The following is a 14,776-nucleotide window of genomic DNA, read 5'->3' on the forward strand; positions in this document are numbered from 1 at the left end:
CCACAATGTTTCACTTAGAGTCAGAGACTGTAAAATATCTACTCTTTTGGAAATTTATTCAAATTGTAAATGTGACTAAGGTGAGAAATTATAGTGTAATACCATTTCTGAGGATTATTATGTATTCCTTCTTAATAAAACATTGCCATATAAGGAATTAATCAGTACTCCTCATCATTGCATATGTTTAGGTACATTTGCCTGCTGTGCAAAAAGCAACTACTGTTGTCATCAGGTCTCTCTGTCAGCCCACACAAAAAACTCTGCTCCCAGTAAACCAGTTTTATTGAAATTTGGTACACTTATTCTTTGAAAGTTTGTTGTGAAATATTTCAAATACTGGGTCCGTACAAATTTTTGAATTATCCAAAAGCTCACAATTTTCAAAATCATCCATAATTTACAGTTTCAGATTTACTTTAGCAGAGGTTCTTTCACCTTAAATGTTTTTTTATATTTTCCTCTTTTTTGTCTGAAAGTTGTTCCTGACGACAAAGAGATCCTTATTACAAGTTACTGAAATTAAGCTACATGGCAGGGAACTCGGCCATCAACAGCTGACACAAAATTCTGCCAAACATACTCTATTATTGTTTGTTTGAAGTTGAACCAGGTCAATAAAATGATCTTCATAATCGTAAAAAATTAAAAATGCCATTAAGGAGAGCATTCAACTAATCTAAAAAGGATTAGAAAAGGAAAGCAACACTCTGATCATTGATCACTCTGCAAACCGTCATACATATGGTAAATAAATGTGTACTTGTAATTTATCTTACACTAAAAAAGCCTCATAGCTGTATTATCTGCAGATTGTAATAATTTAGTATTTCTCTTGAAACAAATTTATCAGCAAAGTGGCACAATCAACTGCAATCCATCATGGTCTATGGCAGCCAGCAATTTTAACTTGAGATTTCAAGTCTATCGAGTGCTACTTTCCAAATTTTATGTTTCGGAAATATGAACTACAATTAGTATACAAACATGCAATGTTTACATTGCATGAGTTTGAATCTTGTATTTGTGAAAGCTATTTCAGCCACTACAAGCCTGTTTGGGGTCCTGTTTAACTACATATTGTAAAAACATATATTTTATATACTCTACTAATGTTTATAATTACATTATTTTATAACGGTTATATTTTGATATCACTTGCTATAAAATTATTTAATAAACAAAAATATATTTGTCATTTTCATTAAGTAACTATAATAAAATTAAAAATATCCCAACTTTCAAAGCAGTTTACTAAGTCCCTGAATCCTCCTTGCATGCCATGTATACATTTTCTAACCTTTTTTTCTCTCTTTTATGATAGGCGGTAGATATAACATCTTGTGGTAATTTTGTGGTGATAGCTGTCTCTTCAGGACACATTGATGTTTATAACTTGCAATCTGGTACCCACAGAGGACAGTATGGCACTGATAAAGGTAAGGATTTTTGGGGTAATACTTTCTAATTTTCATTCATATTGTTTCTTTAATTTTGTTGAACTGCCTAATTGTCACCCTAGATTTAATTCTGAAGCACAGTAATGAATACTTGTGCAAGCATTATTTTGTGTTTTATATTTGTATTTAATTTAGACCACTTTGCAGAGATCTGTTTTCACTTTGACTGTAAAGAGTCTTTTTCTGTTGATCAGTGTCCAAAGATTGAAATCAACTTTTATTTACAAATTAAGGAAATTTATAAACATTTTTTTAGGTGTTTACAAAAGAGAATACTAAACCAGGGTAACAGATTGAGATAGTGACACAAAAAACTGTTTCTTATCCAATTATGAAAAAAGTAGCCATCCTGCGGCGTAGCATACGCCACATAATCGGGCTGCTTTTTAAATGATTTTTAAGCACAGAGGAAAAAATAAACATTTGACAAATCCGTAATTTGATAAACCACCAAGAAAAGTAACATTGCACGCTACGAACCAACATACAATTGTCCGTGACTGAAAACCGGAGGAGCACCGTCGCGCTTTCTCCTTCCAAAGCGAAGGATGGGGTTGAACGGCGCTCGTTCAGTACGCACTGCCCGCTTATGTGCCCGCCCCCAACTCCCTACCTGAGTCGCTTTCGTCTGTGTACAGTCCACACGCACCTGTGAGTCACGTTGACTTTTAATTTTCCAAACACCGCCTCAGTCGGTTTCCACGTTGATTTTTCATTGTTCTTTGCGGTTCCGGCTGCTTTTTTTATATATATAATCCACCAAGTCACCCGACCATGGGGGGCTTTACAAAGGGCAGGGACGTAATCAGTGCGAGCGTATGGCCCGCACATACTGGGAATTTCGCTCGGGGAACAATTGGAAGCCACGGTCTCCATCACGAATGGGGTTCAACGGCTTACCCACGCCTCCCCGTGCCAGGTAGACACACATTGATCCATTCAGTGTAGCGCGCGTGCAGTACCGGATATACAAGTGCATCACAGACCTTTTAATGCTCAATATCACGTGGCTGAAAGCCACTTGTCCCTCTAAGAATTTGGACGCCAACCGCTGTTTGGTCGTGTAACTATTTAGCAGGTGGGAGTCTCGTTCGTTTTCGGAAATAACCAGCCAAATCGCTCCACCAACTAAGAACTGCCATGCACCATCACCCAGAGAATCGAGAAAGAGCTATCAATCTGTCTATCCTGTCCGTGCCACAGGTTTCCTGTGTTGAGTCAAATGAAGCAAAAGGCTCCACACCTGGTGGTGCCCTTCCGTCAATTCCTTTTAAGTTTCAGCTTTTTAACCATACTCCCCCCTGAACCCAAAGACTTTGGTTACCCGGTTGGCTGCCCGGCGGGTCATGGGAATGAAGCCGCCGGATCGCCTTTTGCGGGGCCTGCATTGGTGAAGCAGGTGAGACGGTAATGAAACAGAGGCACAGGGCTTATTGGTTTTTAAAGACTGCTTCCTTCATTGGGTTTTAACCAATGCATGGAACGAACCAACACACAATCGCCCATGCGGCGCCAGGGTGGAACGGGAGGAGAGGAGAAGGACATCCACTCCGCTCCCTCCGTCATGCTAGTCTGCTGATTTCTCGTTCAGTATACACTGCTTGCTCATGTGCCCACCTCCAACTCGTCACTCGAGTCGTTGTCGTCTTTGTACAGTCCAGATGCACCTGTGACTCACGTAGACTTTTCATTGCTCTGTGTGGTTTTGGCTGCCTTTCTATATATAATCCACCAAGATACCCGACCACAGTGGGAGGGGGGGTGTGTACAAAGTGCAGGAGTATCTAAGAAGACGCATGTTTGTCGCGGATGCTAATTGCTGTATGTAGCGTGTAAAACAGTTTGCTATAGTGCACGCGGTCGTGCGTCGTAACTGAAAACTCGTTTTTTTAAAGACTGCTCACTTCATTGTGTTTTAACCTCAGTTGTAAAGGAACGTTTTAAGGATCCCATGGGATACCCCTCGCAAACAGTTTTACACGCCGCATATGGCGATTCACCTCCGCGAGAAACATGCCTCTATTAACAGTCAACGTAGGTCGGAGCTACATGTGACCTCTACGACAGACAAATATAAATGACGCCGTTTTTTCTGTGTCGTCGCGTCCGAGTTGGTGGGCGTGGCTCTGTGAGTTGTCGTCGTATCCAATGGTCTTGGAGTTGGTGGGCGTGGCTCCTTCCTGCGTGCGCCATAGGTGTCTCACTTGTCGGCGGCTTAGTGAATCCACGCCCCTTCCGGCATGCTTTCCATGGTTGTCTTGCCTTAGTGAATTATATATGTAGATGCTAGAACATGAAGATATTATTTATGGTCCCTAAGTGTTCACAGGTATACATGTAAATCACATTCATTATCTTTGCCATAGCAGTTCAGATAACATTAATAGTGTTCAGTTACTGTGTATAATGAAGGTAGTTCTTTCCAATTTTCTCCTATTCATTTTGTAATATGATGGGTATAATATTTACGTATATACCACAAAAAACAGTAATTGTCATCTTCTAGCCACCCTTATTTTTTCTGACCTTCACAGATGTGACACAGTAATTAATAGACTTTCCTACAGCATCTGGCTAGAAAACAAGTGCAGAGCTGGGGTAGAATGCCAGCACAATGCAGGGCATCCAAATTTGTACTCCCACATTGGATCTCACAGGGCCAACTTTGAGATTCCAGTCAACTTTACATCCACATTTTTGGTATGTCTTCAGCTTACTGTAAGGCTATTTAAGACTTAGTTTTTTGCTGAGCGGGTCTAAAATTTAAGAGTAGTTTTCTGGACACAGGCAATTACACTTTTTTCCTGTAGTTGGAAGCGAGCGGTCAGAGCATAGATGTATCTCTGAGACTGTACTGTCTACCAAATGTAATAGTTTTTTACTATTATAATTTAAGTTACTAAGTATATAATAACACAATAGGCAGTTTTACTCATGCTGATCGGGCATTGATATTCTACATTCTAATGTGCAAATAACAACAACAACATTTATTTATATAGCACATTTTCATACAAACAGTAGCTCAAAGTGCTTTACATATTAAAGAATAGAAAAATGAAAGACACAATTATAAAACAAAATAAATCAACATTAATTAACATCAAATAAGAGTAAGGTTCAATGGCCAGGGGGGACAGAAAAACAAAAAAACTCCAGACGGCTGGAGAAAAAATAAAATCTGAAGGGATTCCAGACCATGAGACCGCCCAGTCCCCTCTGGGCATTCTACCTAACAGATATTAATATAATAAGTTTAAATATAAATAATAAGAAAAGTAGGCTAAGAAATGCATTTCTACTGTCCCATCTGTGATGTTGGGCTGTGTGTTGGTGTTTCAGAACATATCAAACAAAGCATATGTACAAGTCTTCATCAGTGCAGCATATAATTACATTTTTCTAGTGAAAACATTTCAATATTTTTTGGCTTGTTTTTCTGAGGATAAACATTAGTGCTAAGGGGGCTATGCATTAATGAAAGAGTGGGTTCAGAGAAACTTGGTAGTTGAGAAAATAATGAAAATGAGAGTTAATTTGAGAAGAGAAGAACTTTGTTAAACTGCAAAGAAGCCATCAGTGACGGCATAGATTTAATGGCCTGAGCAATTTAATCAGTAGAGTGTGATTTATTTAATTATGCCTTTACTTCATTTAATAAATGGAATTTGAATGCTTTAATAAAAGGAATCTATTGAAAGAAGTCAGAAGAGGAGTCTGATTTCTACAGGGAATAATTAAAATGTTTTTAACTGATCATTTATCTCCTGCTAGTCAAAAAAAACCAAACCCAGATTGAGTACAAAATTGATTAATCATGTGCGAAGAACCTCACTGTCTCAGTTTATGTGCAAGTATTTTATAATTCAAAAAGCACAGCAATGGTTTCCCTCACATATTATTATTATAGTAATAAGCAGATTTACACAACTAATTTAAGATAAGGATTAGGGTTATCATTGATCATTATTATATATTAACTTAACCCAGGTCAGCATCATCTGCCTGGAAACTAAAATGATCATGAACAACATTTTCAGATTTCATATATAGTTACTGAAAAACATATTAATAGACTAAAAACTTGCTTGAAGATATCCAAATATTGATGGTTTAATTAAATTGTGATGCTGGTCAGTGCTTCTCAGCTGTCAGCTATGGAGCTGTGGAGTAGGTACCAAAAAAGGTTTTTTTTTTTTGTTATGATATGGATTTTTCTTATACCAGAACACCGGTTTAAATAGCCTAAACAACGTTTGGAACGTGGCACAGCGGGAAACTGTTTAAGCAGGGACCTTTTTCACTGCTGCACCAAACACATGCAACGGAGTACATGCGTTTGTGGAGGTATTGAGTGGTAAACTTGGACAGAGAACATTCCGAAACTGAAGCTGTAGCAGACGATAAAGTTGAACATGATGACACAGAAGAACTTTTGATGAAAAAAGGTGCTATGTCTGTTGTCTACAGATACTTTGGTTTTAAAAGGTTGGATGTGGACCGTTATGTTCAAATGTGTGCATACTGTTTCGATACTACTGGATAATAATGCAAGCCATTTTGTACTTATTTTATTATTATTTTTTTCAATACTGTGTAATAGTGTGATGATGCCAGTCCCCTACAGACTCCCTCTTCCCACATGAGAGCCTGTTGAACCAACACCGTCGATAGTTATGACCAAGATGAGCTGAGAAATCTCACTGAAGCCAGGGGATGGTGGAAAGTGCTCAAGTGCTTTTGTTAAAAACAGTCAAAAGTAAAACCAAAAGTGTCCGTTGTGCAGTTTTCAGAAAAATACAGTACCCAAATAAATAGCAAATCCATAAAAGCAGTGAAACATGTGGAATCCATAATAAATAAGTCTGTTAAAATAGAGGTTAAAATGCAGTCTCTCTCCTCACCTGATTGTAGCACATCACTTTCTGTCTTCCCGGCTCACCTGTTGGTGGCGGAACCTTTGCAGCACAAACTGCTTTCTGCCAACCTCCATCTTGGCTGCAGCCAGACCATCTGAGGTCGGCACACCTCCCGTCTGTCTTTGCACTCACTCAGTTGTTCCTCCGATCCATTGTTTGCAAAATTTGTTCAATAAAAAAGGTTCTATATTTTGACTGCAATGCGATTCCTTCTCTTCATTAGTGCCCCCAATAAAAACTATCATTTTATGGGACCATGCAAACCTGTATTACTGTTTTTACCCATGTACCACGCACCCTAATTTTTACAAAGAAAATCGCGAAAATTGTTTTGCCCTGTATACGACACGCGTTGTGATTGTATAGGAAGCGTTTAGAGAGAGGGAGCGATTGTGCAAGAGAGAGCGATTGCGCGAGCGAGAGAGAGAGAGCGCAAGCAAGTAAGCGAGAGAGAGAGACTGAGAGAGAGAGCGAGAGAGAGAGACTGAGAGAGAGAGCTCTAGAGAGAGAGCGAGCCCAAGCAGAAGAATTAAACATTACAGAATTACAGGTGTATGACACACACCTGATTTTCTAATTCAAATTTTCGGGAAAAAATGTGCGCGTGGTACACGTGTAAATACGATAATACTTGTGCACACATTAAAATGTTGTTTTGTACAATGTACAATTCTCATGACAGTGGAATAGGTTATTCTTAGCCAGTCTACTGCAGTAATTGCAGTGGAAAATGTGGTTAACTCATGCATGGGAAAAAAATACCGTTGAATACCGTGATACCGGTACAAGTTTGAAAAATACCTTGATATTGAATTTTGGTCATACCACCCAGCACTACAACCTATCCTTTAATCTCCTTTCCTAATAGTGTCCACTGTTTTGCTGCTACTGTACAGTTTTAAAATTTGCATTTTTCAGTATTTTTCCAGTACTAGTATACTGTGCAACCCTATATTGAGAAGACAAAAGCAGTTTTTACTCGGTGGACAATAGGCTTTATGTAGTCACTATCCATCTGAAAATTAAATAGGATCTTTTTAGAAGTTATGTTCAGATATAAGATGATGATCTGATGTACTTCACATTTTTACAGAGTGATGTCCAGAGTAAAGCAATTATGTTAAATATTATAAATGTTTAAATATATTTGAAATTCAGTTGGGAGGGTTACAGACCTATTCGGAACATTAGTAAAATGATGCATTTTTCAGCAGCAGATTTTGCAAGAAGTACTTCTTCTGGCTGCTCCCGTTAGGGGTCGCCACAGCGGATCATCTTCCGCATTTTGATTTGGTGAAATTTTACACTGGACGCCCTTCCTGACGTAACCCTCCCCATTTATCCGGGCTTGGGACTGGCACAAAGAAACACACTGGTTTATGCATCCCCTTACAATGAGGTAAATTCAGCTTATATGTCAAGGGGGAAAGGACATGAAAATAAGTTTCAAATGAATCAAAATACTATACTCCGCATAAAAAGAAACGTCCTCTGACTTTCAACTGTTTTTACTTTCAGTAAACTTAATGTGTAAATATTTGTATGAACACTAAAAGAGTCAACACCATAAGACATAAACTAAAAATGTTTCACAATGTGTCCCTGAATGAAGGGAGGCTCAAAATCAAAAGTACCAGTCAGTATCTGGTGTGGCCACCAGCTGCTTGAAGTACTGCAGTGCATCTCCTCCTCATGGACTGGACCAGATTTGTCAGTTTTTGCTGTGTGTGCCTGCGCCACCACCACCTACTCAAAGCATCATGATGCACCAACATTGATGGACTGAAAGCCAGAAGTCTACGTGACCATCATCATCAGGTCCTTCCATGAAAACCCTAAATACAAAGAGGACTGTTTGACTTATGTTAGGTAGATTGGCCAGGGGGGACTGGGCGGTCTCTTGGTCTGGAACCCCTACAGATTTTATTTTTTCTCCAGCCTTTGGAGTTTTTTGTTTTTCTGTCCACCCTGGCCATCGGACCTTACTCTTATTCTATGTTAATTAATGTTGACTTATGTTTATTTTTTATTGTGTCTTCTATTTTTCTATTCATTTTGTAAAGCACTTTGAGCTACATTTTTTTGTATAAATATATGTGCTATATAAATAAATGTTGATTGATTGATTGATTGATTGAGATGTTACCCCACTCTTCCACCAAGGCACCTGCAAATTTCTGGACATTTCTGGGGGGAATGGCCCTAGCCATCGATCCAAATCGATCCCGCTCCAGGGTACAGGCCTCGGTGTAACGCTCATTCCTTCGATGATAAACACGAATCCGTCCATCGCCCTGGTGAGACAAAACCGTGACTCATCAGTGAAGAGCACTTTTTGCTACTCCTGTCTGGTCCAGCGAAGGTGGGTTTGTGCCCATAAGCGGCGGCGTTGCTGGTGATGTCTAGTAAGGACCTGCCTTACAACAGGCCTACAAGCCCTCAGTTCAGCCTCTCTCAGCCTATTGCGGACAGTCTGAGCACTGATGGAGGGATTTTGTGTTCCTGGTGTGATTCGGGCAGTTGTTGTGGCCTTCCTGTACCTGTCACGCAGGTGTGATATTCGGATGTACCGATCCTGTGCAGGTGTTGTTACACGTGGTCTTCCACTGCGAGGATGATCAGCTGTCCTTCCTGTCTCCCTGTAGCGCTGTCTTAGGCGTCTCACAGTGCGGACATGGCAATTTATTGCCCTAGCCACATCAGCAGTCCTCATGCCTCCCTGCAGCATGCCTAATGCACGTTCACACAGATGAGCAGGGACCCTGGGCATCTTTCTTTGGGTGTTTTTCACAGTCGGTAGACAAGTCTCTTTAGTGTCCTGCGTTTTTAGAACTGTGACCTTAAATGCCTACTTTCTGTAAGCTGTTAAGGTCTTAACGACCATTCCACAGGTGCATGTTAATTAATTGATTATGGTTAATTGAACATGCATGGAAAACATTGTTTAAACCCTTTACAATGAAGATCTGTAAAGTTATTTGGATTTTTAAAACATTATTGTTGAAATACACAGTCCTGAAAAAGGGACGTTTCTTTTTTTGCTGAGTATATTAGGTTAAGGTTTACCAAAGCAGATATCACTTCACACCCCTTTGTTGAAATGTTTAACACTAGAATCCCTGAAGCCTACAGAAAAAGTTGTAATGCTGGGCCACCTTCCTTCACACCTCCTCATCAGGGTCTTTGTCTTGGAAATGTGTTGATCAGCACTGGCAGCAAGCAGCCTGCTCACTCACCAACTAGGGAGGCAGCTGAAGTCAAGTTAGATGCTGAAGTCTCTTTATCTGTCAGTGAGGTGTTTGGAATTGTATAGGATAAATGATATATTGTTAGTTGGGAAATGAACATTTCATGTGTGTTCTGTGTCTACAACAATCTGGGTAAATGTAGGATGACAGGAAAAGCAAGGCAAGAAATGTTGAACACATAGCTAAAACAGTACATTTTTCATCTTACTGTAATAATGACAAAATGCAGACGTGAAGTGTTTAATGTGTGAAGAATGAAGTCGAACTCTTTCACAAAAGGTATAACAAAGCAAGTGTGCTTTTGTTCAAGAATATAACAAAAGAAAAAAAAGCATTCAATTTACATGGAGCTGTCAATGAGTAAAAACCAGTCCAAATATCAGCCTACACAGAATTGACAGGTCTGCTCAGCTTGTGCATAGGTAAGAATTGCTGCCTCATAATCAAGAGGTTGTGGGTTCGAGACCGGATTCTCCCCATTTTGAGTAGTGAGCTGCTATTATTATTACTTTTATATAATAAAAACATACATTTGATTTCAGTCTGTAACACCCAGTGTAAATTTTTACTACTTCTCTCGGTTACGTTCATGTATTACAACAAACTTGTCTCTCCCTCTCTGAGTTGATGGTGCTTATCTCCATTATTTTCTCAAGAGCAGCAATGATTTCCATTCTACTAGTCTCTACTTGCACTGAATGTATATTTCTGTCACGTTTTCTTCATAAAAGTACTCTGAATACTTTAAAAGATATGATGTCTACAGTTAATCACTACTTTATAGTAACTTGACATATCTTTTAGACACACACAATCAGTGCCACTCAGTAGGTGAAAGCATAGCATATTACATTTTTGCTTGGTAATAAAATATGCAGTCACCGGATGGTTTTTAAATGTGGTATCAATTCAAATGTTTTCCTTTTCCTGTTAGTAGGCATTACAAAATTTTGCCTTTAGGGCCATTAAACTTTAAGCTTCTGTTCAGACATCTGCTTGATTTATATCTTTATTATGCAAGAACCTGCACAACCCGTTTCGTGTTATGGTCCAAATGCATTGTTTATGTACTTGTGTTGCCTGGTTGATACATGATTTATGTTTGTAGCAAATGTTTTTATTTTTACTTTGGTGCTGCTGCATATGTTATGGTATTTATTACTCATATTATTTATTGTCATTGCTTTGTTTAGTAATCTGGGTCTACTGTGCTTTGTGATTTTACTGTGTGCTGTGTTCGTTATAACATTTTACAAATTTCACCACTAGTGGAACTAGCAGCAGACATGATAATAGATGGCACTCATGAAAAACTGAGGGGCGGCATGATGGCACAGTGGTAGCGCTGCTGCCTCGCAGTTAGGAGACCTGGGTTCGCTTCCCAGGTCCTCCCTGCGTGGAGTCTGCATGTTCTCCCCGTGTCTGCATGGGTTTCCTCTGGGTGCTCCGGTTTCCTCCCATAGTCCAAAAACATGCAGGTCATGTGCATTGGCGATCCTAAATTGTCCATTGTGTGTGGTTGGTGTGTGTGTCCTGCGGTGGGCTGGCGCCCAGCCTGGGGTTTGTTTCCTGCCTTGCACACTGTGTTGGCTGGGATTGGCTCCAGCAAACCCCCATTACCCTGTAGTTAGGATATAGTGGGTTGGATAATGGTTGAATGGATAAACTGAACTGAATACATCTGTGATGAGAACTAAAAATGCTTTTACTGATCTTTAAGTAAATGAGAGTTAAGTAAAAATGAATAATGTGTATTACAATCAGGAATATATTTGATTGCCATTTCTATAATTATTCAAATATAAATACTAGTGGTCAAGTGTGGTAGTGAGTGTTTTTCTTTTTTATTAATGGAAACTTATCATTTTTGTTGACAGCCCATGAAGGCCCTGTGCGCGGAGTTGCTGTTGATGGACTTAATCAGATAACTGTGAGCACTGGTGCAGATAAATTTGTGAAATTCTGGAAATTTAAGTCAAAGGAATTAGTTCACACCATTCCTTTGGATTTTTCACCTTCCTCTCTTCTTTTACATCGAGAAAGGTAAAGGCTTTTAAAAAGAAATGCTGACCAGTATCAGATATATTCCATATTAATTTTTTCAAACTATGATAAATTCTACATAAAACTCAACAGAAAGTATCGAACAAAGAATGACAGAAGCAGACTTTCTCAGTTTAACCAAAGCCAGAAAGTTAAGACTGTTTACTTTGCTAAACAAAAATGTGTTTTAATAGTACTTTTAACAAAAGGTGAAGTTTTGAGCATTTTCAATTCATTTCTGGTTTTAGTAGGGTTGAAAGCCACAAAGCCATTATATTACATCTCATTATTTTTTAACAGGATGTCTAGGTTAAACATCAACAGATTTAATACTTTAAAAAGGCAGTCAATTGTTCACAGCAGTTTCACAGCTTTTGGAAGGTAAAAAGGATTGTGTGGTTTTTTTTTATTTTCCTTTAGTTAGGTGAGAATTTATTGATATTAATGTAGACATGTAGAGTTTGCAGCTTGCAGACTTAAATGAGAACCCTTTTTAATGTGAATCACTATGTTTAATGATTACATCACATTTTGATATTATGTATACATACATACATACATACTGATTTGGACAAATTTGTTGGAACCCTTACAGCTCATTTGAGTGATTAAATGAAAACATATTGTCCTGTGTATACCTAAATGCCTTTAATATGTCATTGAATAAAGCAAAGCAAGTGTTAAAAGGGATTTGAGTGATTTTTCAAACTAGCTGATTTTTTAAATTAGTATCACACATGTCTTCAATTGTGCAATCAATTATTCACCCAATTTAAATGGAGAAAAGTCACAACTCTGCTATTCAGTATTATTGTGTGTCCCACACTGAACACGGATTAGAGTAAAAAGTGTTTACAAGCTGTGATACTTGCCAAAGGGGATTTTATTACGTACAGACCATGTTGTGTGCCCAGACGTTTGCTTCAGGCCCTTTTCATTTTTTTGGTATTTTGTACCCGTGAATGATGGAAATAAAAATATAATCTTGCTTAAAATAGAATAGAAATGTGTCATCGTTAATTTTACTCCTTTTGGTAATCAGTCTTCTGCTCACTTATCTGTTCATAGTAACAGACATTTTAAGCAAGAGTGCCCAAACCTTTCTATACCACTGTGTGTATGTGTGTGTATACTGTGTATATATATGTGTGTGTGTGTGTATATATATATATATATATATATATATATATATATATATATATATATATACACACACACATACACACATACTTGTATATATGTCTGTCAATTTAAAAAATGAATTTCATGTTATAGTAATTAAACATTGATTTTGTTTATGTATTTTTAGTGGAATGTTAGCTGTTGCTTTGGATGACTTTACTGTTATCATCATTGACACTGAAACAAGGAGGATTGTAAGAAAGTATTCAGGACACACAGGAAAAATAAATGATATGGTACAGTTTTAACTTGTAGTTACTTCTCCTTTCTGTTGATTCAAACTGATTGGGTTCAATTATTATATAATTTATTTTCCTTTAAACAGACTTTCAGTCCTGATGGTAGGTGGTTAATCACTTCTTCCATGGACTGTACTGTTCGCACTTGGGATCTTCCATCAGGCAGGTAAATAACTAGTTATTTCTAATATTATCTCCCCCATCTCCACCCATAAAAATCATAGATAGGCTGATTTAAATTTTCTCCAAAGTGTAATCTTCGTGTATGTCAGCTGACATGAATTTTAAACAAAAAACAACAGTGCTCCTAAACATCAAAACTGCTGAATGGTTGCATAAAATTATGTCATACTATATTAGTATTAGTTGTTACTGTCTAAAGAATGTTTTTAAATATGTTTGCTAAGTGTATTTATTTTCCATTGAAAATCAGTAAGAGGTTAGATTAGGGTAATGTCCATGCTGTATTAGGGGCTGGTAAAGCAAATGAACTGTAACAGTTCACATTAACAATGATAGGCATTACATTTTCCTAAGTGAATTGTAAGCCATTTTAAATTATTCAGAGTTTTAGCAACTGTGCCAGATGTTGAAATTACTCTATATTACTGTGCTTTTAATGTAGTTTAAGTTATTCTTATATGTAAAGTTTATTTTTAGCAATTTACTGTTTTGCATTATTACTATAAAATTTTGCAAACGCTCTGAAGCTTATACTCAGTGATGAGGACAATACCAGAAAACAATTGCAATGATTTCAATATCCAACACCAATACCAAATTTCTATGCTACAGTCTCTGGTTAGGCTTATACACCTCCTGCTTGTACGGAAATTAAAAAAATGAATTACTCAGTCTTAGTTTCACACTGAAGGAGCTTAGCTGGTACACAGAAAGATAAATGAGTAAATAAATGTAAGGAATATTAATGTTGTTTAACACTTGTAAAATTTAGCACAAAGAGCAAGTATATCTTTTTCTTATACCAGATATACAGTATGTAATTTTTAGAAATGGTCGGTGACTACTCACACTGCACAATAGAGTCGCCAATCGTGTATGTGCTCAACCTGTATGACACGTTTGGTCCGATTGACATGCCTCATTGTGGGTGCTCAAACTATATGTGTATATACACCCACCTAAAGGATTATTAGGAACACCTGTTCAATTTCTCATTAATGCAATTATCTAATCAACCAATCACATGGCAGTTGCTTCAATGCATTTAGGGGTGTGGTCCTGGTCAAGACAATCTCCTGAACTCCAAACTGAATGTCAGAATGGGAAAGAAAGGTGATTTAAGCAATTTTGAGCGTGGCATGGTTGTTGGTGCCAGACAGACCGGTCTGAGTATTTCACAATCTGCTCAGTTACTGGGATTTTCACACACAACCATTTCTAGGGTTTACAAAGAATGGTGTGAAAAGGGAAAAACATCCAGTATGCGGCAGTCCTGTGGGCGAAAATGCCTTGTTGATGCTAGAGGTCAGAGGAGAATGGGCCGACTGGTTCAAGCTGATAGAAGAGCAATTTTGACTGAAATAACCACTCGTTACAACCGAGGTATGCAGCAAAGCATTTGTGAAGCCACAACACGCACAACCTTGAGGCAGATGGGCTACAACAGCAGAAGACCCCACCGGGTACCACTCCTCTCCACTACAAATAGGAAAAAGAAGCTA

At 38.1% G+C, this 14,776-nt stretch overlaps 1 protein-coding gene across 1 annotated transcript in view; it reads left to right on the plus strand.

Moving 5' to 3' along the window:
* The window catches only part of wdr36 (WD repeat domain 36), a 116,270-nt gene that overhangs the window by 70,766 nt on the left and 30,728 nt on the right, over nucleotides 1-14,776 (plus strand). Inside the window, exons 13-16 of the mRNA XM_039759419.1 lie at nucleotides 1,325-1,439; nucleotides 11,505-11,670; nucleotides 12,980-13,088; nucleotides 13,178-13,257. Of these exons, the coding sequence (XP_039615353.1) occupies nucleotides 1,325-1,439; nucleotides 11,505-11,670; nucleotides 12,980-13,088; nucleotides 13,178-13,257 (470 nt within the window). The remainder of the gene's footprint in view (nucleotides 1-1,324; nucleotides 1,440-11,504; nucleotides 11,671-12,979; nucleotides 13,089-13,177; nucleotides 13,258-14,776) is intronic.

Source organism: Polypterus senegalus, chromosome 7 (genome assembly GCF_016835505.1).
Source record: "Polypterus senegalus isolate Bchr_013 chromosome 7, ASM1683550v1, whole genome shotgun sequence".
In the NCBI taxonomy this organism is placed as follows: Eukaryota; Metazoa; Chordata; class Cladistia; order Polypteriformes; family Polypteridae; genus Polypterus; species Polypterus senegalus.